The sequence below is a fragment of the Odocoileus virginianus genome, chromosome 5 (assembly GCF_023699985.2).
Source record: "Odocoileus virginianus isolate 20LAN1187 ecotype Illinois chromosome 5, Ovbor_1.2, whole genome shotgun sequence".
NCBI classification, from domain to species: domain Eukaryota; kingdom Metazoa; phylum Chordata; class Mammalia; order Artiodactyla; family Cervidae; genus Odocoileus; species Odocoileus virginianus.
This window is the reverse complement of record NC_069678.1, coordinates 40,440,659-40,462,154: the sequence shown is the minus strand read 5'-3', so window position 1 is coordinate 40,462,154 and position 21,496 is coordinate 40,440,659. Positions and strand designations below refer to the sequence as shown.

Sequence of the window (21,496 nt, the reverse complement as noted above, 5' to 3'; positions counted from 1 at the left end):
TCTATACATCTGTGTCTCTTTTTCTGTCTTGTATATAGGGTTATTGTTACCGTCTTTCTAAATTCCACATATATGCGTTAGTATACTGTATTGGTGTTTATCTTTCTGGCTTACTTCACTCTGTATAATGGGCTCCAGTTTTATCCATCTCATTAGAACTGATTCAAATGATTTCTTTTTACATATTACAACTGAGTAATATTCCATTGTGTATATGTACCATAGCTTTCTTATCCATTCGTCTGCTGATGGGCATCTAGATGCCCATCAGCTGACTTGTTAAAATACTTTTTTGGAGCTCTATTCCTGCCTGAGAAACATGCCTTTCCCATGCCTGGGAAAAGACCTAAAGCTAACTCTTAGCTTTGTCCTTGAGATTCACAGCCCACTCTGTCTAGGATTCCAGCCATGAGCAAATCAGTAGAATTTCAAGCCAAGGGGGGAAAAGGGCAAAGAAACATTTTGAATTTCAAGCGGAAAACTGTGAGGTCTATGTCCAGATTTATATGAGTCTCAGTGTGTGTCTTCACCTTTGGGCAATATTGATGAAGGTTAATTAGCCTAAAGAGAAGTAAGCACTTACAAATCAAACAATTCTAGATTCAAGAAAATTATACTAAATGAATTTCAGGCTTGTGTGAACTGGGACATATTTACTATTGAATCGATACCTGATATTAATGTTTATTTATTGACTTTGTGAAAATATTTTTGTAAATGACATAGCCTTGGGTGATTTATGTTTACCAATCTACAGAATGATGATATCAAGTATAGTTCATGGTTGCTGAATGAAAGTAGGATGTGTGTTTTCAATAAAAAGTTCTATTACATTCTATTAAGGGAAAAGGAAGTAAATCTGAACTTAAAGGTGGCTGTTCTCTGAGTGGACAAATACAGTGGGCAAATACAAAATATAAAAAGGTTTCTGACAAAAGAAAAAAGTTTGTGGCAGGTAGAAGAGAGTTTTGTGCATGATACAAATTTCTTAAGTCATTAAACTGCCTTTTATTGATACTTTGACTGTGAATAACTATTGTTTCACAGTGAATGTAAAGTGGTAGCAAACTAGAATTTGTTTTTCTCTCCCCTTTAAAAGAACAGTCTTCTTGGGATATGGCTTTTCATAACAGACTATATGAATTTCTTTGTCTTTAAGTGATTCATACTTGCTTTTAAAATCTTTTGTTACTTTGATAAAATGAATGAGTGTTATTTCACAATGATCTATGGAGACTATGGCACACATAGACAAAGCTCATTCTGCTTCTACAGAGTTAACCCCTCATCAGGGACTTTAAAATGGATAAACAAAGGCTATAAACCAAACAGTCAGGGGTAACGGGAGGTCCAAGACAGCTGCTTGGCTTTTCCCAGCTCCCTGACAAAGCTCACTTTTATTCAATAAGATAAAGCCTTTCCTGGCTTCAGGATTAGTATCTCACAATAGAGAAAAAAATGGTTAAAATGTATTTTCTGCAATTTCCAGTGATTGGGACACCCAATTTGCTGGACAAGTCATACAGACATTGGCACAGAAAACTTCATGAGCTTCTTGGAGACTATTATTTTCACTGGCATCCTTGGTCATCAAGCAGGACAGCAGAACAAAGGGATCACTTACATATGATTGAATAAACTGCTAAATATGATTACAATTTCATAACTTTTTTGTCTGGCATGCTACTGGTTTCTAACCTTTGTTTACAGATATAAAGAAACTCTTCTCCTCAAGTTACTAATGGTTTAAAACAATTTAGTGATTTACACCTGTTGGTTAAGTTATAACTTTTTTCTCTCTGCCTCATCTCTCCAGAAATCAGAGCCTTATCAGATATAAACCTCCAAGTATACTGGGGAACTCTAAAAGAAAAATCCACCCAACTGATGTCAGGCCTATGGCATCTATTATGCTTCACTGAATATTAAGTTCTAGTTTTGTTAATTAAGGTCTGTATATACTAAGATTCACTTCTGAGACAGTTCCTTGTGGTTATGTTATATTGGTAAGAGGTTTAATTAAGTTATTTAAAAAGGAACTCTGAGTTTTTTTATAAAGCTTATCTCAGTAACCAGTCTTTGAATAAAGATCACATGCTCTAGGATCTACAACCAGGAGACAGGCCAGAGTCATTTAACAAACTAAGTCAGATGACCTGGAGATGTCACTGGGCTATACCTAATGGAAGTTCTTGACTTAAGTTCTTACTTATGATTTTACTATTACTACTAGCTATATTGTTTTCTATATGCTTGTTGCAAAAGTGTTGTCCCTTACATTATCAAGTGTGTGACTGAGCCACTGATATAGTGATGGTGTACAGTTACACATGAAATTCATAATTATAATGGTGTGACTCTGTATATGAGAAGAAGCAACAAGAGGGAATATTTTCCTGGCCCAACAAACTAGTGAGACAAGTGTGGTCCAGAGACTTTTGCTACTCCCAAGGCCTAGTCAAGTAGCAAGCAGCACATCGAGTGACCTATCAGTGAAATCTTCAACAGACCTGGGAATGAGCCTTCCCAGTACTGTGGGACAAGATGGTCATGAAATCCCCTCCGAACCATGGGCAAACTCATGGCCATAAAGGGGCCCTGTGACTGGAAATTGGCACTTGCCATCTGCCTCTACAAAGATTAAAAAATCATGGACACTACAGCTGCTGACCTTCAACATCCCCTGAATAGAATTCAGGGTGAAAATCAGAAATTAGACACTCACTCTGTGCTCTAAAAAAAAAAAAAATGGACAAAACAGGCCTTCAGATAGATATTTTCAGGTAAAGATTTCTTGAGCCCAGATTCTTGCATCTTCTCACACCTAGAAAAACACTGAAATTGTTAATGGTGACAACTACTTTGGCTTATATGTTAACACCACAATAAGAGGCTAAAGCCTACTTGGACAAACTTAGACAACTGGTTACCTGGCTATAAGTCTCCCTAAAACAGCTGTCTACACTGGGGCTCAGACTCATTCTTCTAAAAAGCAATGGTAAGACTTATTTTGTTTGTTAAGATTCAGGTTGTCACTCTTCCAACTACTTCTAACTGAACTTGTTATACCTACATTCAAAATGTGTATGAACACGCCAAATGGCTCTATTCTTATAAACAGGGCAGCCCAAGTGTTGACTCTATCTAGAACAGGATCAAAGTTACTACCAATGTGACCTGATTCTTACTCTTGCTTGGACCGCTAACTACAATAATTCTTTTACTGATTATTAGGCTCCGCCTTTTTAATCTACTTGTCTAGTTTGTTCTTTCTAAAGGATACAATGGCTTCTCAGACAAAATAAAGGTGATGAAGAAATTCTGGTCACACTTCAAAGTGGACTCCCCTGATGTTCTACTCTCGTCACAGATACAATTTTGATTTACAAGCTCTCCTTGGTGGAAAACTATCTTGACTGTAATAATCGTAATCATCTTATTCTTGCAGTTTGCTCCTTATATCTGTAACTGTATAATGAATTTTGTATCTAAGCGGCTTGAGGCATTTAAGTTAAAAATGGTTTTTCAAGCTCCTAGGATTGCCACAGCCTCTTCCAACTATTACTTGGGGCCCCAGGATCAGAGATCCTCAGTGTGAGGGTAAGGAAAATATGTTGCCTCAACAATTTAGGGTCTGTGCCCCTTACCAGCAGGAAGAAGTTACAGAAAGATTTCTCTGCCCCTTTCCCTGGCAACCATATTCTGCTAAAAGAAAATGTGTGTGTGTGGGGGGGGGGGGAATGAAAGAGTTAAAGCTTGGGCAGGCAGTCTAAAGCCCTTTAAGGAGGAGATGAACTTTCTCCCTCATGCTTTCTTTTTGCCTTGTGCAACAATGTATCTTGCCCAAGAACTGGCCTTTCTTTAGAAGCTAATGATCCCACAGCACAACCTCTTTATTCACAGAACTGCTTTTCTTAGGCTCTGTGTTAATGACTATAATTGTAACACGTCTTGCCTGGGAACCTGTTTCTCAAGAGGTACCCCTGATTACACAGCAACAGTATATCTCACAGAGTCAGTTGCCCAGAACTGTTCTCCTTGGCTAATCTTGTGTCAAAGTTATCTCAGGGTGTATACCTTGGGAAAAGGTTTGATGGAATTCTTACAATCTTGACGTATTCATTTTGTCTATTTTCAACAACTAGTTGAGAAGTATATGAGGCCCCGCTTAAACTAGAGAGGTGAGTACTCTCCTTCCCTCTCCTGATGTCTATATCAGAAGCTTTTTCTGTCACTTTCTCTTTAAATAAAATCTACACAAAGCTCTGAGTGACTGAGACTGTCTTTGGTCCTGGAGTTAAATCTTCTCCTTTGGAGACCACGAATCCCGTGGCACCATTCACCATTCACTGCATAAGCTATTAAACCTAGTTATCTGTGTTGATGCTGCTATTTTCAACCTTGTACTTAGTAGTTGTTTCTTTACAAAGAATAAACAATGATGTTACCACAAAAATCCATAATTAATGCAATATTTTTTTTCCTGAGTTCTGAAGAAAACACAGGCCTTTCCCATAAGAATTTTTAAAAAAATTTTTGAAAGACTACACAGACTACCTCTTTCTAGTGTAAGGAGTGTAATCACAAAGTGTGGCCCAAGGACTAGCAGCCTCAGCATCACCTGGGAGCTGAATAAAAGTGCAGAATATAGACCTTACCTTGACCTCCAGAGTTGGAATCTGCATTTGAACAGGTAATTCTCAGAAATTCTTAAATTTGAAAAGCACTATGCCAAGTATCTTTTGGTCTACTCTCGAAGGTCTGTGTGTGGAAGAAGGTCCTGGAGAAGGAAATGGCAACCCACTCCAGTGCTCTTGCCTGGAGAATCCCAGGGACGGCAGAGCCTGGTGGGATGCCCTCTGTGGGGTCGCACAGAGTCGGACACGACTGAAGCGACTTAGTAGCTGCAGAAGGTCTGTGCAGGCTAATTTTGTTTGCCGAGAGTTTTGCCTGGGGATTCACAGCCCCACGTACCTACATTCCAAAAACAGAAGGGGGAGCCCTAATCCCCCCATTTCCAGATCTGGTTAGAGTCGATTCCTGTTCGTTGTCTGTCTGGTGGGATTAAATGTAGTAGAAAACCGAAAAATTTGCTGCCCCCTGTTGGTGGGAACGGAGGAAGTCAGGGAAATCTGGCAGAGCCCGGGGCTTCTCAGAGGTATTGAGGACAGAATCAGACCACAAAGAAAGCAGAGGGGGAAACTAGGGAAGAACAGAGGACAGAATCAGACCACAAAGAAAGCAGAAGGGGAAACTAGGGAAGAACAGAGTCAAGATTTTATACTTCTACTGCTGCTTTTTGTTCTGAGTCGCTCTGGTTATTTTTCATCTTTTAAAATAATTTCCTCTACATTTTTGCTTTCTCTTTTTTCTTTGAAAAAATAATCGTAGTAATATCTTATACATAGCATGCTACTATACACTATCTGGTATACAATAGAACAATATTTTATAGAAAGCAACTTTATAGAATTTTTTGCAAATGAATATTCCATACCTTTCTCACATTTTCTTTATTGTGCTGTGTGCTCAGTCGCTCAGTCGTGACCAACTCTTTGTGAACCTATGGACTATAGCCCGACACGCTCCTCTGTCAATTTTGACACTCCTCTTGTCAAGATTCTCTTGGCAAGAATACTGGAGTGGGTTGCCATGCCCTCCTCCAGGGGATCTTTCCAACCCAGGGATTGAACCCCCGTCTTTTAGTCTCTTGCATTGGCAGGCAGATTCTTTACCACTAGCTTGGATTATCATTAAAAGTAGTTCTTGTTTCCATTCATTTGGGCAAATTTTGGGGGGTTGTCTTGTGCACAAAATCATCTTCATTATTGCCATCATGAGGGTGGAGTTATTGTTGTTCAGTTTCTCAGCTGTGTCAGACTCTTTGCGACCCCATAGACTGCAGTACACCAGGCTTCCCAGTCCTTCACCATCTCCCAAAGTTTGCTTAAACTCATGTCCATTGAGTTGGTGATGCCATCCAATCATCTCATGCTCTGTTGCCCCCTTTTCCTCCTGCCTTCAATCTTTTCCAGCATGAGGGTCTTTTCCAATATCCTTTTCCAAGATCCAAGATGCAAAAGTCAGCTTTTTGCAACAGAAGGCCAAAGTATTGGAGCTTCAGCTTAAGTCCTTCCAATGAGTATACAGGGTTGATTTTCTTTAGGATGGACTAATTTGATCTCCTTGCTGTCCAAGGGACTCTCAACAGTCTTCTTTAGCACCATAGTTCAAAAGCACCAATTCTTTTGTGCTCAGCCTTCTTTATAGCCCAACACTCACATCTGTACATGACTACTGAGAAAACCATAGCTTTGACTGTACAGACTTTGTCAGAAGAGTGATTTCTCTGCTTTTTAATAAGCTGTCTAGATTTGTCATAACTTTTCTTCCAAAGAGCAAGCATCTTTTAATTCCATGGCTGCAGTCACTATCCACTGTGATTTTGGAGCCCAAGGAACTAAAATCTGCCACTGTTTCCACTGTTTCCCCATTTATTTGCCATGAAGTGATGGGACCGGATGCCATGATCTTAGTTTTTTGTTGCAAAATCCCAGAGGTGAAAGACTGCATGGGGAGAATTCAAGAAATGAGAAATGAAGTGTAAGCATTCTGTGCTTTGGCAAAGTGGTGACTCAAGAAACACAAATGACTTCCCAGACCCTGTCTGCACCATCAACTGCACTCCTCTGCCTTGAAAATAAGTGTAACTGTAAAGAAAATGGGGTAAGGCAGGTGTACAATGTGCCATCTTCTTCCTTAGCAAGGTCTATGTTTTATTTAAACTCTGCTCAATATTATGTAACAAACTAATTGGGAAAATAATTTGAAAAAGAATAGATACATGCACAAATGTTTGATTGAATCACTTTGTTGTACACCTGGAACTAACAAAATATTGTTAATCAACTATAATCCAATATGAAGTAAAAAGTTAAAACAAATTTAGTCTACAACTGGTTTTACCTTCTGTTTTGATTTAGTTCAAAAACATTGCAAAACTGAAGTGGCCCATAAGCTTTGTAGCCAAGACACACAGATGATGATATTCTCCTCTTCTAAATGGGATTGCTGACAAGCTGAAACGAAAGCCTGAGAGAAAATTATTCAAAGCTTTTGGGGACTCCTCAAGATGTCAGATCTGATTGTCTGACCCCAACTGCATGTTTAGCTCACTTTGATTATGGGTCTCTACCTGCATATTCCATGAGAGGCCTTCTGGGGTCAGCCTGAACTGTAGATTTAGACAATAAACAAAAATGTGCTTTAGATTCTTCAGTTACTAAAATGGAATAGCTCTTATTTTCTTGAAAACAGATAAAAACAGTAGAATCCTAAAATTTATATAACATTCAAATAAATGCTTAAACATTGTATTCCCATTTTTCTTCAGTTCAGGTTTGTTTCAGTTCTCAGATATCATAAAATCTATAGGAGCAGTGACTTTTTTTGAACGAAAGGATAATCTGGGTTTTTGTTGTTGTTGACAAGTCTCACACTTTATCGGAAGTGGAGACTGCTAAAGAATGACTTTAAGTCACTTAGTCAAGTCAGGATTTGCCAGCTTTTTAGTTTTGTCTCCTGTAGGGTCAGCATGGTCAGAAGAGAAGGTAGGAAGAAGAGATACTCAGCCCGGCCCCAGGTCTGGTTGCTGAGAGCAGAAAGTGTTCTCAGGTAGGTCAGAATAGAGGCGATGGGAAAGGGTTTTCGGGAGTGAATATGACTCCCAAGACACAATTAAAAAAAAAAAAAATGGGCCAGGGACTAGGCATCTGAAGAGGCAGGTGATGAAAGTGGAATCCTGCCAAGCGGCCAGACCTAGGGATTAGATTCCAGAACCAAGGAATCAAAAAGCAGATAGACAGGAATGAATGTCATGCCTGGACTCTCAGCCAAAGGTGAGCAAAATCTGACTGTATTTTTCAGGTTTTAACCCAGGCGAAGTTGGATAAAACTGTTCACTTATGATTGTTCTTTATAAGGTTGCACGCACTCTGTAGCCAACATTCTCCACCCCTACATTCTAAGGGAGCCATTGTAACTGTTGACAAGAACAAGTAGAGAGAAAGCTGGATGTCCGCCCTCAGCTCCCACCTCAGCCAGCAAACAACTTACATAAGTGTGCACAGTGGTAAGAAGAAACTTTCCTGATTGTGGCAAAAAGCTACTGTCGTGATGTGGCTTACACATTTAATTTTTTAGTATATTGCTTTGCTGATGGGAATAGTGCTTTTCTTGAAACCATAAGAGATTAGCAAAAGAAAATTAAATGCCAAGGAAAGCTGAAAATAAAGCGTATTGTTGCAATCAGTGAGTCACAGTTCTGGGCAAAGACTTTGAAGTTGCCACACCTTATAGCTTCCACTCAGACACAGCATGAGTGAGAGGAAAAAACCATGGCTGTGAATCGGCCCCAGAAGACAAGACAGCTAAGCTGACCTCTGAGCTGTAGCATGAGCAACTGCGGAAGGCATGTGGCGACCAGGGACATTCATTCTCCATCACCCCTGAGAGCACCAGAACCCAAGCAACTTCCCTTAAGAGGAATCAAGAGGGAAACAGTTCCAGAGCAGAAGCGATACCTTCTAGAAGGGATTCTTTCAAACTGGGGAGATTATTTTCACACTATAATACAGGGCTGCTTCTTATTCTGCTTTACTTTACTTCTCTGACTCTGTTCATTCATTTATTCAACAAATCTTTATTGAGTATCTACTGAATTAGGTACTAAGGAGGTAGTGAGAAAAACAGGCAGGGTCCCGCTGTCATAGGCCCCTCAGAGGGAAGCAGGCAGCTGATAACACAATATGAATGTGACACTGTAGCCATGATCAGCCTTCAAAGGGGAGTTACCTGATGCACTGACAGTGAAAGAGAGGATTCTAGGCAGCTAGAGAGCCCAGCTCAGGCTCCCAGGACAGTAGAGGAATTTGTAGGAAAAGCAGGCGAGAAGCAGAGGCAGGAAAGTTTACAAACAGAAGGACAGTAAGAGACAAATTCCCTTCAATATCCATCAACATTTCAGCTCTGAACACTTCATTTCTAGTTTCTTGAGAACATAGAGACATGTTTCAGTGAAAAACCCTGGAACCTAGAGTCAGCTGGTCTCATTCTAACCCTGTAATAATACTCACACAGCTTTCAACCAGCTACTTAGATTTGCTGAGACTCAGTTTTGTTACCAATAAGATAGAAATAATAAAACCCAGCACATAATAAAAGTTAGCTCCCTTCCCCATCGGCCAATTTTCATCATCTGTCTGAGACTCAATGTTTTTGTTGAAAAATAGTAGTAAAAATTACCTATACTAGGCAACTGAAATTTAAGTGGGTTCACTTGTAAACTCTAAAGCATTATATAATTATCAGGTAACATTAATCACTTATAAAATATTTGTGAGGCCTACGGTACTCCAGATCCTGTAAGAGCTATTGGAGAAATGGAAGGTTGATTGAGGCACACCCTTGCTCTCTGGAGAGAGCTGCTAAAAGAGAAATTCATTCTTTTCCTTGATCCAGAGAGAAAAGGCAGCAAGGTCAGAGGGAACAGCCTCTGTGGCCTGCACAGGCAGGCAAGTTCCTGGCACTTGACCCTCCCTGGGGGATACCTGATACCTTCCCTCCAGTTATCAGCTGACAGGATGGATTTTCGAATCTTAAAAATCAGCAGGCAAAGGAATCTTCCATCAAACAAAAAACTACCTGAGAGCCATAGGGAAGTAGTTGCTCTGACTGATGGAGGAGGTTTTCAAAGATGAAGAGAGAAAAATAGATCTCTGTGTGTCTAGTAAAAGAGGATGGAAAAACCCAGATTCTCTGATTCCCAGCCCAGCCAGCCAGCTCTTTTTGCCGTATTTTCCTATTCCTTTTGAGAAGACATAAAATAAGTAAGGAGTGGAAGATTTCTTGCCCAACCATGATTCAGGAGGAAGCCCAGCCACAGAACAGGCAAGTGTGGCATCGCCTAGAGAAAAAGGACTTGCAGAGACAGGTCTCATTTAGATCCACCCCAGATTTTGCAAAGAAGGCACCTCCTTCATCTCAGACTAAGCCCTTCCAAGTTCGGGAAGAAATTATCTGCGTCGCCATTAACAAGTTGGCACAATGTACCTGGCAGGACCAGTGTAACTGAATCGGAGGTTTTTCTCAACATGACCCACAGGGACAGTGAAGGTCCTGTTTGCAGCCTGAAATTTGTGATTCTCCTTGTGGCCTTAAGTCCAGAATTCCTCTTCCTGGGAGCCGGACTGCAGCTTCGAGACAATGGGTACGATGGATTACTTATTGCAGTCAATCCTCAGGTATCCGAGGATCAGAACCTCGTCCGAAACATTAAGGTGAGTAGCATACATGAAATTGAAACCATCATCTTATTCATATAGACCTGTAGCCTTCTTTACGGAGTTAACCACCCTGCCTGCTTTGTATTCGAGCAGCAGAGAAAGGGGTGTTTCTCAAAGATGGCAACAAAAATTATAATTAAAGCCAAGCCAATTCATTCACCTAATTCTGTGTGGTCTCAGCCTACATACTGTTTATCTAGCCCCCTTTTATCTGTTGTTGGTTACTACTAATTTTAGCTTTTGTGTTTAACGACTTGACTGTTTTGGGGGCAGAAACTCCAAAAATAACCCATTGTGGCAACAAAGACCAGATGCTTGGCTGATGAATACGCATGATTGCGCTTATTAAAATCATGTTGCTGAATTCCATCCTGAGGGTGGGAATTCTCAGACAGAAAGAGAGTCTGGATGGAGCGCCAAAGAGCAACATTCTTTTCACCTGAATGTCCTGTGAAGTAACTTGACTATTTTCACCTTAGTATGGTAAGGTAGGCTCACACCTCCATTACTTGATTCTCCCTTTGGTATTGCTTTATGAAATTAGTATTGTCATAAGGTATGGTCTTGGCCATGCCCACAGGTATGACATGAAAAAGATTTGTTTGGTGAAAGCTTAGAAAGCTTTGTGAAAGTTTTCTTTTGCAAAACTGGGAAAATTATATGGGCAAGCCGAGACACACAATTAGTGTCCTAAATTCTCAGATAAGCATTTGAAGTTTATTTATTTTGCTTTTAAGTTTTCCCCAAATCTAATGCTGTCTCTAAAAGAAACGGGCTCCTTCAAAATATTTTCATTATTTTTGTTACTACTTATTCAAGTATAACTAGAAAACCAAAACATTTAGAAATCACAGTGATAATATAAACTTTTCTTTTATTTGGTTATAGGAAATGATAACTGAAGCTTCTTTTTACCTATTCAATGCTACCAAGAGAAGAGTGTTTTTCAGAAATGTAAAGATTTTAATACCTGCCACATGGAAAGCTAGTAATTACAGCAAAGTAAAACAAGAATCATACGAAAAGGTAAGAATTCAGGATTTCGTTAAATGAATTTAACTGAAGAAGAAAATACAATATAATATGTTCAAACTTTAGGCAATAACAAATCATTGATAATAATACACAAATAATATCATTGAAAAGATTATTATGCACAAAATGTATGAAAATACATACATGTAATAAGTGAAAATTATGAAGTAAAAAATAAGCAAAATGCCATTGGCCGAGCAGCCTCGCAGATGATCTCTTTCACTTTTTAACTTACAGGGTCCTTCCTTTCTGAAATTCTTGGTTAAGGACCAAGAACTAGTTTTATTCTGAGTATGAGATGTAAAGGGAATGATTCCAATTATGACTGCCTTCATTTCCCACCCTGTCAGGGGCAATAAACTTGCATGTCCACATGGAAGCCTAAGCCACTCACACATAAAAATTTGACTTTCCTATCCCACAGAGTGCAAATTAATAGAATTTCACATTAGCCCAAGTCCAGGACGCTGTTTTTGAGAAGTATGTTGAGAGAAGCAAGGAAGAAAGCAGCATAAGAGGCATGGGTACCTTTTCTTTCCCAACCAAAAAAAAGAAAAAGAATTTAAGCTTCAGGGACTCTCATAAGCTGAAAATTATAAGCATCCATGGTCATGTCTGGCACATACTGGGAACATGCTACAAATAAATGTTAAATAAATTTGGCAAATGACTATTTGAGATTACTGTGAAAAGAGTCCTAGCAGCTACCAGAAGGGGCAGGAGCAGAGGCATTGAGGACACAGCTCAGGGCGTCAGCAATGGAGTGGGTTCAAGGTCTGTAATGACAGCTCAAATAGAAGGGCTGGATTATGGTAATTTCCCCTTTTCCTTATTTGTGTCACTTGGCATGAATTTTCCTAAGGCTGTTTTAATTCTTAGCTCTTTTTTGAAGTTTATGCCTCAGTAACCGAATGATATATTAATAGCAATCTTGATAGGCATTCCAGCGTCCTAAAAAAGTTAAAGGGGCTCTTAAAACTGTTTGATTTATAACCAAATGAAAGCATTTAATGCTCGGACGTGGAGAAAAGAGAGACAGAGTCACTGGGATAAACTAAGAAGAGAGATACTGTTTATCAAACTTCAATTAAATCCCAGGCATTCCACATATATATATATAATTATTACAATATTATTATATTGTTGATATATTATTATATTATTGTGTATCAGCTGGTAAAGAATCCACCTGCAATGCGGGAGACCTGGTTCGATCCCTGGGTTGGGAAGATTCCCTGGAGAAGGGAACAGCTACCCACTCCAGTATTCTGGCCTGGAGAATTCCATGGACTGTATATTCCATGGGATCACAAACAGTCAGACATGACTGAGCGACTTTCACTTCACTTCAAATGCCAAACATTACATATATATATATAATTATTACAATATTAACATTAAATTATTATATTGTTGGTGTATTATTATATTATATATTATATATTCCTACATATTCCATATAACTGCTTAATTGCTTAATATATATATTGGTTAGTTCTCAGTCACACCTAAAATTGTTGCTGTTAGTTGCTGTTATCAAAAATTACAAAAATGAGGCTCAAATATCTTAAGGATTTTATCCCAAGTCAAACAGCTGGTAAATTTAGGAGCAATTTGAATTCATGCTTATTTGATTCCAAAACCTATGTTTTTTGTTCTAAGCTATGCTGTCACCAGTTATCCTACACAGATGTTAATCACTTTGGCCTTTAGTGGAACAAAAAAGTATTGGTGTTAACCAACAACAAAATCAGGTGGTACTTCTTATCCTAATGGAGAAGACAAATAAATAACTAAAGCAAAGATGACTGAACAGAAAGATTAAAGGAAAGAATCACTGAATCATATACCTGCTAGATACCACATCTTTTAATCTCATAATGTTAATCAAGCAAGCACTTAGTGAATAATCATTATATACAGGAGCCATGCGAGGTGTGACAGAGGACACGAGGAAAAGCAATATAGTTCCTGTCCTTGTGAATCTACAGTTCAGTGTAGGTAGGAAGCAGAGGGCGGAGAGAGGGTTAGGAAAAGTAGGTAAAAACTGCCTTTTATGGCCTATAAGGTAGAATATAACCCCAAAAGAGCCTGAGCATTCCATCCCATGCAGAGCACTCTTTCCTGGTTGCTTCAGGACAACTTTCCAGACATAGAAATGAGATTTTTGTCCTCGTGAAGACTCTTCTAGGGCAAGACTGTAGCTCTTCCACAGGTGTTGCCTTGAAAAGTCCTTGGCCTGAATTTTTACCTTTCTAAAAATAAATGTTAATTATTATAAAAATAATCCATGCTTATTGCAAAAAGACAATGTAGAAATACGGAAAATGAAACCATTACCTTCCATTATTCCTCAGTGGTGTGTACACAGACACACACACACCCCAGTACGTAGTACTTTTATAGTGATCATTACATATATATATAAACATATATATACACACACACACATTTGTGAAAGTGAAAGCCACTCAATCGTGTCTGACTCTTTGTCACCCCATGGACTATACAGTCTATGGAATTATCCTGTCCAGAATACTGGTGGGTAGCCGTTCCCTTCTCCAGGGGATCTTCCCAACCCAGGGATTGAACCCAGGTTTCCCACATTGCAGGTGGATTCTTTACCAGCTGAGCCACAAAGGAAGCCCATACACTTATAGGATTATATTAAATCTATTGTTCCAAAATCAGCTTTAAAGAAATTAACCAGATACTCAACTTCTAAGAAGTCTCCAACTTCTAAGAGCAAGTCTCAAGACAATGTATTATCTTTCTTCCCAAAAATGAACAATGTTGTATATAAAACTGTGTTCTCTAGATGGTTATTTGAATAGATATTTATTTTAGTTTTCAACTTAAAATAATGTGCTTTATAAATAGTAATTGAAATGGTCAGGGTATAATATGAAATATAACTTCAACAGAAAAATTGTTTTGTTGATCTGATTGGTTATGGGAATAAAAGGAAAAGGGATCAAACTATAGAAAGTTGTTCACAAAAAGCTATAACATTTCACAGTACAGCTCTAAATGATGTGTAAATGCTCTTAAAATTTCTTTAAATATTTAAATTACATTTTACAGTGTATATAATGTCAGAATTTTACTGTGTTGACTTCTGAGAAAATTTTAATCTGGAAAATGGGTATGTCAAATGACAGTAATGAAGTTCCATGGAAATCTGTTAAGTTTTTTAAATATACACATTTTTGAAAGTGACAGATATTTGTGTTGACATTTAGTTGTGAATTCATTCTAAATTCCATCTAAAGGCATATGTTTTTAAAAATCTGTTTTTAAATTGGAATATAAACCACACAGAAAAAATGCACATATCTTAAATGTACAGTTCAATATGTTTTAACAAATGTAGATATTTGTGTCACCAATATCACAGTCACGATACATGGTATTACAAGGCATTTCTTTTAATCTAGGCAAATGTCATAGTAACTGACTGGTATGGGGCACATGGTGATGATCCATACACCTTGCAATATAGAGGATGTGGAAAAGAGGGAAAATATATTCATTTTACATCTGAATTTCTACTAAATGATGGCTTAATAGCTGGCTATGGATCACGAGGTAAGTGTGATCAATCAAGAAATAGACAATGGACAGCACTATTTATAATATTGTGCTCAGTGCTGAAAGGGATTCAGAGAACCTGAAACCTGTCCAGGACTTACATTTGGATGAGAAGATAGGCCACATGCCCATAAAAATGATGAAAATCAAGGTGAGCCAGAAAGGGTTAAGCACCAGATTAGTGGCCCAGACAGGGAGCACTTTAAGAATTCAGCAAAGAAGGAAAGCATTTTGAGCATTTGAGCTAGAGATCCTCTCACAAGAGGATCTTCAAGGTTGAATATCATTTTGATGAATGGAAAGAAGGGAGAGAAGAGTGGGACGAGTATGAATAAAACTATGGCAGTGGAAGAACCCAGGGCATATTTGAGAGAAGGAAGCAGTAGACCCCACTGCTGGTGCAGAGAGATTATGGGCAGTGAATAGGGGGAGAAAATGCTGAAATGCACACGGGGTAGGTAATGGAGAGCCTCAAATGCCCAGATTAAGGAATCACCACTGAAGGTTTACAAGCATAGCAATGAAACCATCCAAGCAGGGTTTTTCAGAAGCTGAATGTGGCAGCATGGATAATCTGGCTTCCTCAGATCAATGAGGAAGAAACTGGATTACTGAGAGAATAACTATAAGTCTAAGCATGAGGCCGTGAGACTTGAGTAAGATTGGAAGCAGTGAAATGGGGAGGACAAGAAAGATAGCAATAAGAACAAGAAAATTTTCTCTGTGCCAAGTGCTGGACTATTTGCTTTTTAAATGTTGTTTTATTTAATCCTAACAACTCTAAGTAAGGATAGTCCAGAGAGTGGAAAAATATTAAATAGAGATCAGAACTGCTTCAGAGTGAAAGGCAACGGGTGTGTGTGTGGGCAGCAGCATTAAGGAATACATTAGGTTTTTGTCAGAAATAAAAGACAGCAGTTTAAAAGGGAAATCCACAAGTCTGAATTTAGGTGATTGAGTGTGAGGAACAGTGTTCTGTGCTTGGAAAGGCCTAGACTGTGGCTGGAGGAGGATGACGAGTGTGACAGAGAAGTCATCTCATAGGTTTGGAGACCAGCATTTAGTGGATGAGATCTGAGAAAGAAACTGTGGTGAGAAAAAAATCAGCAAATCGAGGGCTAACTTTTCAATTCTTATTTTTTTGCCTTTGATTAATGTACAGTAGTGCCCTTCAAATGTTGTTTTCACTTTTACCACCATTTAAATTCAAACAGATTTTATTATCCTCTGTATAACTAGCAGGAAGTAGAGCCACGCACCCCGTAAAACACACTTTATAAAACACTTTATAAAAAAGGCCTTTTTTCCTGGTAACTATGAATGAGGTGCTGATAATCTCTGTACAAATATATGACTTTACCAGCACTTCTAAATTCCATGAGTAGGCAGAAACTTTTCCTTAACACTTTCAGCTTAGACTGTTCCCCTCCCTTCCTTTGTCCCAAGGTCCCAAAATTGCACAACAGGTCACAGCCCGAGTCAACTCAGCAAACATTTCCTGCCTTCCCAGATCTTAAAAGTATTCAGTAAAAAAAGTGTACTTTGGGAGGGGAGTTAATCTGGAAAATTCTAGAGAAGTCAGTTTTTTGCTGAACACTGAAAGAAATGCAAGATTTAGAGAGGTAGAGAAAAACTTATAAAGGAGCTGATGCTGACAATGAGGATTTTCATGAGTAAGAGTTGGAGATAAACATGGAGAATCAGGGGTATAATGAAAGAGAAAGGACCATCCAACCTGGTGAGGAGGTTCTATGATTCTTTTGGCTCCTTCCTCCCTCCCTGGCCCCAAGGTTTTAATTTTTGCTCCAGACAGAATTATCTATAGGAAAAAAAGCAGCAGGCATGCCTGGATAAAAGACTGAAAAACAGGAAAGCTTTATTTGCTTGTTTGGTGTCTTAGTCCATTTTGGTCACTATAACAAAGTATCATAGACTGAGAGGCCTATTCACAGCAGAAATTTCTCACAGTTCTGGAGACTGGAAGTCCAAGATCAAGGCACCAGCAGAACTGGTGCCTATGATGGTCCACTTCCTGGTTCACAGACAGCCATCTGCTCCCTGTGTCCTCTCATGGCAGAAGGAAGAAAGGAACTCTCTAGGGTCTTTTGATAAGAGCACTCATCCCATTTATTAGGGCTCCAACCTCATGATCTAATAATTACTCCCAAAGGCCTTACCTTCTAACACTTTCACATTTGGGGTCAGGATTTTGACATATGAATTTGGGAAGGACATAAAAATTCAGTCCATTGAATTAAAACATTGAGTCCATATGTTTTTTTCCTTTCCCAGAATCCTGAACTTATAGGCGTGTATGAAGCTAAATAGAAATCTGTTAGGCAGCTTCATTAGGGAAATGAGAGGATATGAGATTCCTCACTACTTTCTAACAGGTGTGCAACAGGTAAATCACTGGTTTACACTTACAACACTAAACATAGTTTTATGCTCCCTTTTTTTTGTGGTGGTGGGAATAAAGCAGGAGCTGGGAATGGGGTGGGGAAGAGGAAAGTGGAAGGAAGAATTGCACTTCAACCATTCAGGATCAGTATATACAGTCAGCTGATGCTATATCATCAATGATTAGCAAGGTCCATTGCTGAAACTTTAGGAACTCAAAACAATATTCTCTCTTCCACAGGCAGAGTGTTTGTTCATGAATGGGCCCATTTCCGTTGGGGTGTGTTTGATGAATATAACAATGAGAAACCCTTCTACATAAATGGGCAAAGTCAAATCGAAGTAACAAGGTTAGTGGTTTTTCACTTGTTTAAAATTTCTTGTTTATTTTTTTATTCTAAAATAGTTTATAATGGCAGCTAAAACTTAATTGACAATTCTGAAATTTTATTGTATTTTTAAAAATTTGTAAATATTTATGTGGTCAAATATGAAAACAATATAAAAAGTTATGCTCTTATATATCATGCTGCCACCACTCTCTTCACCCTATCCTCTTTCATTCCCTCTAGGTCACCCACCTTATTTGTGTTTTTTTAGGAAAATTGAAATAAATATTAACAAATATTTTTCTTCACTTTTTTCTTTTAATTGCGTAGTGTTCCAAAGTATGATATGCCATAATTTTTCAACCAGTCCCTTATTGTTGAACAAATGAGTTGTTCACAATGTCTGTCATTACTACAGGTTGTAATGATATATATATATACATATATATATATATATATACACGACCTTCCCTGGTGACTCAGATGGTAAAGAGTCTGCCTGCAATGCAGGAGACCTGGTTTCAATCACTGGGTCAGGAAGATCCTCTGGAGAAGGAAATGGCAACCCATTTCAGTATTCTTGCCTCGAAAATCCCATAGACAGAGGAGCCTGGCAGGTTACTGTCTGTGGGGTCACAAAGAGTTGGACACAACTGAGCGACTTCACTTTACAATATTTGTTATTACTACAGGTCATAATTATATATATATATATATATATATATAATATTATTTCCATTTTATACAGGCAGATCTGTATATCTATTGAACAGCTTCTAACAATTACCAGGTTATAGGGTAATTTTAGTTGTAACTTTGGTAGATACTGATTCTTCTCCTCAAAGTTTATAGGTTTTTCATCCCTTTGACAGTATGGAGACTGTTAAATTAAGAAAGAATCCTTTATCATCATTACATGTTCACCCTCTTCTTCCTCTGATGTCCAATGGCAATGAGCTGAAAGAAGTCCTGATTCAGGATATCATCACTCATGCTTTCCTAGGGCCTCCAAAAGTTCATGGGGATTTCCTAGTTGCTTTTGCTTTGACCTTGTATAGATGGTAAAGCCCTTGGCAAAACAGAGCTTCCCATCAAAATCAAATGCCTGAAAATAAAGTGGAGTGCATTTATAAATTAATGACCTTTCTTAATAGTTTTTAAAATGTTTTATGTGTATCTAGCAATCTACAATCCTTAAAACAAATTATTTTATGAGCCAGTGAAAAGGAAACATAAGTTTTTATAAAACAAACCAATTTCTCTTACTATTTTAGGTGTTCATCTGACATCGCAGGCATTTTTGTGTGTGAGAAAGGTCCCTGCCCCCAAGAAAACTGTATTATTAGCAAGATTTTCCAAGAAGGATGCATGTTTATATACAATAGCACCCAAAATGCAACTTCATCGATAATGTTCATGCAAAGTTTATCTTCTGTAAGTATAATCTTAGACTAACAAACTCCTACAAGACCCCACATTTCCCCAAGATAGACTGATATGTTTTAAGTATTGAAACAAAAAGGCAATTAAGATTCACTACATTTTAAATCTTGGGAAACCTTGGAGTTAATCTAGTTTTTACTTTACAGATTAAAAAAAATACCTCAGCATCCCCCTCCCCCTCCACACACACAGTCCAAGGTGATCAGTAAAAACTGATTCCTTTATAAAAGTGATTATTTGCTCTCCGGGGAAGATGGTTTAACAAGGAGAATCCTGGAGTCTTCAAAAAATTTCTTGTATAGTGGTTCTCCTGTATCCTTTTATGGGAAAGTATACCAGGGGTTAATGACAGAGATGTAATTTATGATTATATTTCTCACATTTGAGGTAGAAAACCATTTTTATTTATATGAAATTCCCAAATTCTCTTTCCCTCATTTTGCATATTCTAGAACTTAAAAAGAAAAGTCTGTTGTTACCAAGAGAAGTCAACTAATCCTTAGCTTTACAGGTTCAAAAACTCAATCTTGTCAGTATTCCCCACCAACTGACAAGAAATTTGTGTAGGAACCCAGAACACATTTTTAATATTATTATTTAAAAAGAGTACTCTGTCATGGAGACCTGACACTTGCATCTTCTAGTCAGTTCATTTTCCATTTGAAGGGAGCATCACGGAACAGCCAAATTCTACCCCGAGTCCTGCTTTGCCTTTGAGAGTGTGAAATCAGAAAGGAGGGAGATAGATAGGAGATTCAGAGATTTAGTTCCATCAGCCTTCATAACCTGGTACATTTTCCCAACTTCATCATCTCTGTGGGTCACTTCCTCTCCAACAGGCCGGGAACACTATGGTCAGTGTTCCAATGAAGTTTTCTGTCTCTGTGGCTGACCCAATGTTCCTTGGATTGACCCATTCATCTTTTTAGATAGTTTTTTTTTTTTTTCCCCTTCAGTCCAATTTTAGCCATTCTGTAACTTATCCAATTCATTATAGTTTTAATTTACAGTTTCAACATCTGAAGCCAAGCTAATTCCGTGTTATTTAATCCACATTGTTTGTGGCTAGTACTCTCTTTGTGATCATTTGAAAGCCCTACTCATTAATATCATCAGAAAATTTTCGCCATCTCCTAACCATAATCATGAAATATAAAGAGTTAAAAACAAACAACAATAAACCGGTTCTATCTTGTCTTCCCATCCTAGTAAGAAACTCATGTCTTTACGCAATTGTTAACTTTTTGAAACTTCAGCTTATTTTCTAAGAAGTTAGACTCAAGATTAGAGAGTCTATAAGATTTCTAATTTTAGCTCTAAGCTTCCATGGCTCTATTAGCAGGAAGCTTCTACTCTTCATAGGAATATAGCCACTGGGAAGTAGATAACACATTACTTTGGAATGCAAATCATGCCTTTAAAAGGGTTGCTTCCATAGATTTAGTATTTTTATATGAGTTATGGCCATATCTCCAAATGAGGGGAAGATCAGGAAATAGATTTCAGTTGCTTTTCTCCTTATCCTATTCTTACATAGATCAGTATTTGAACTAGCTTAATATATGTTGACTGATCGATAGATAGAGATGCAGTGGTTATTAAATATGATTTCAAGGAATAGCTGACAAGATAACATCTCCTGGGGTGTTTTCTTTAACACATTATCATGCTAAGGAATGAGAATTGGGTTTTATTTTTTTAAAGACTAAGTTATTTATACATGGTCTACTCTCTCTGTTATCTAAGGGCAAATAAAATTTAACAGAGATTGACCACAATACCACAAGGGTGCCAGTGTTTGAAGCAAAAGGTGTCAAGGTTCGTTTTTGAAATGGCATTCTTGAAGTAAAGATGGACATTGCTGTAGCACTTCTGATTTCTCGTGTTTCAGCTCACTTTTCCTTTTACCTATAGTTGTCTGAGAATGAGAAGTATGTCTAGTATGAGAGGAGTATTTTTACTTTCTAAGTACTTTTATTTTGTTCTTTTTCTAGGTGGTTGACTTCTGTAATGCAAGTACCCACAACCAAGAAGCTCCAAACCCACAGAACCAAATGTGCAGCCTCAGAAGTGTCTGGGATGTAATCACAGACTCTGACGACTTCAGTAACAGTCTTCCCATGAGCGAGACCGAGCTCCCACCTCCTCCCACTTTCTCTCTTGTACAGGCTGGTGACAGAGTGGTTTGTCTAGTGCTGGATGTGTCCAGCAAGATGGCAGAGGTAACATCTGAACCAAAATGGTTATCAACCATTCATCCCTTTTTTCTATCAGTTTTTAATTTCTTTTCTTTTCAGAGGATAAGGGCAGGGAAAGGTGAGGGCAAACGTTTGGAATATTTATGGGCATCATCTC

At 38.2% G+C, this 21,496-nt stretch overlaps 1 protein-coding gene across 1 annotated transcript in view; it reads left to right on the top strand.

Moving 5' to 3' along the window:
- The window catches only part of CLCA2 (chloride channel accessory 2), a 58,376-nt gene that overhangs the window by 2,061 nt on the left and 34,819 nt on the right, over positions 1-21,496 (top strand). The window contains exons 2-7 of the mRNA XM_020877262.2: positions 10,163-10,337; positions 11,232-11,369; positions 14,816-14,966; positions 17,611-17,719; positions 18,973-19,132; positions 21,136-21,363. Of these exons, the coding sequence (XP_020732921.2) occupies positions 10,163-10,337; positions 11,232-11,369; positions 14,816-14,966; positions 17,611-17,719; positions 18,973-19,132; positions 21,136-21,363 (961 nt within the window). The remainder of the gene's footprint in view (positions 1-10,162; positions 10,338-11,231; positions 11,370-14,815; positions 14,967-17,610; positions 17,720-18,972; positions 19,133-21,135; positions 21,364-21,496) is intronic.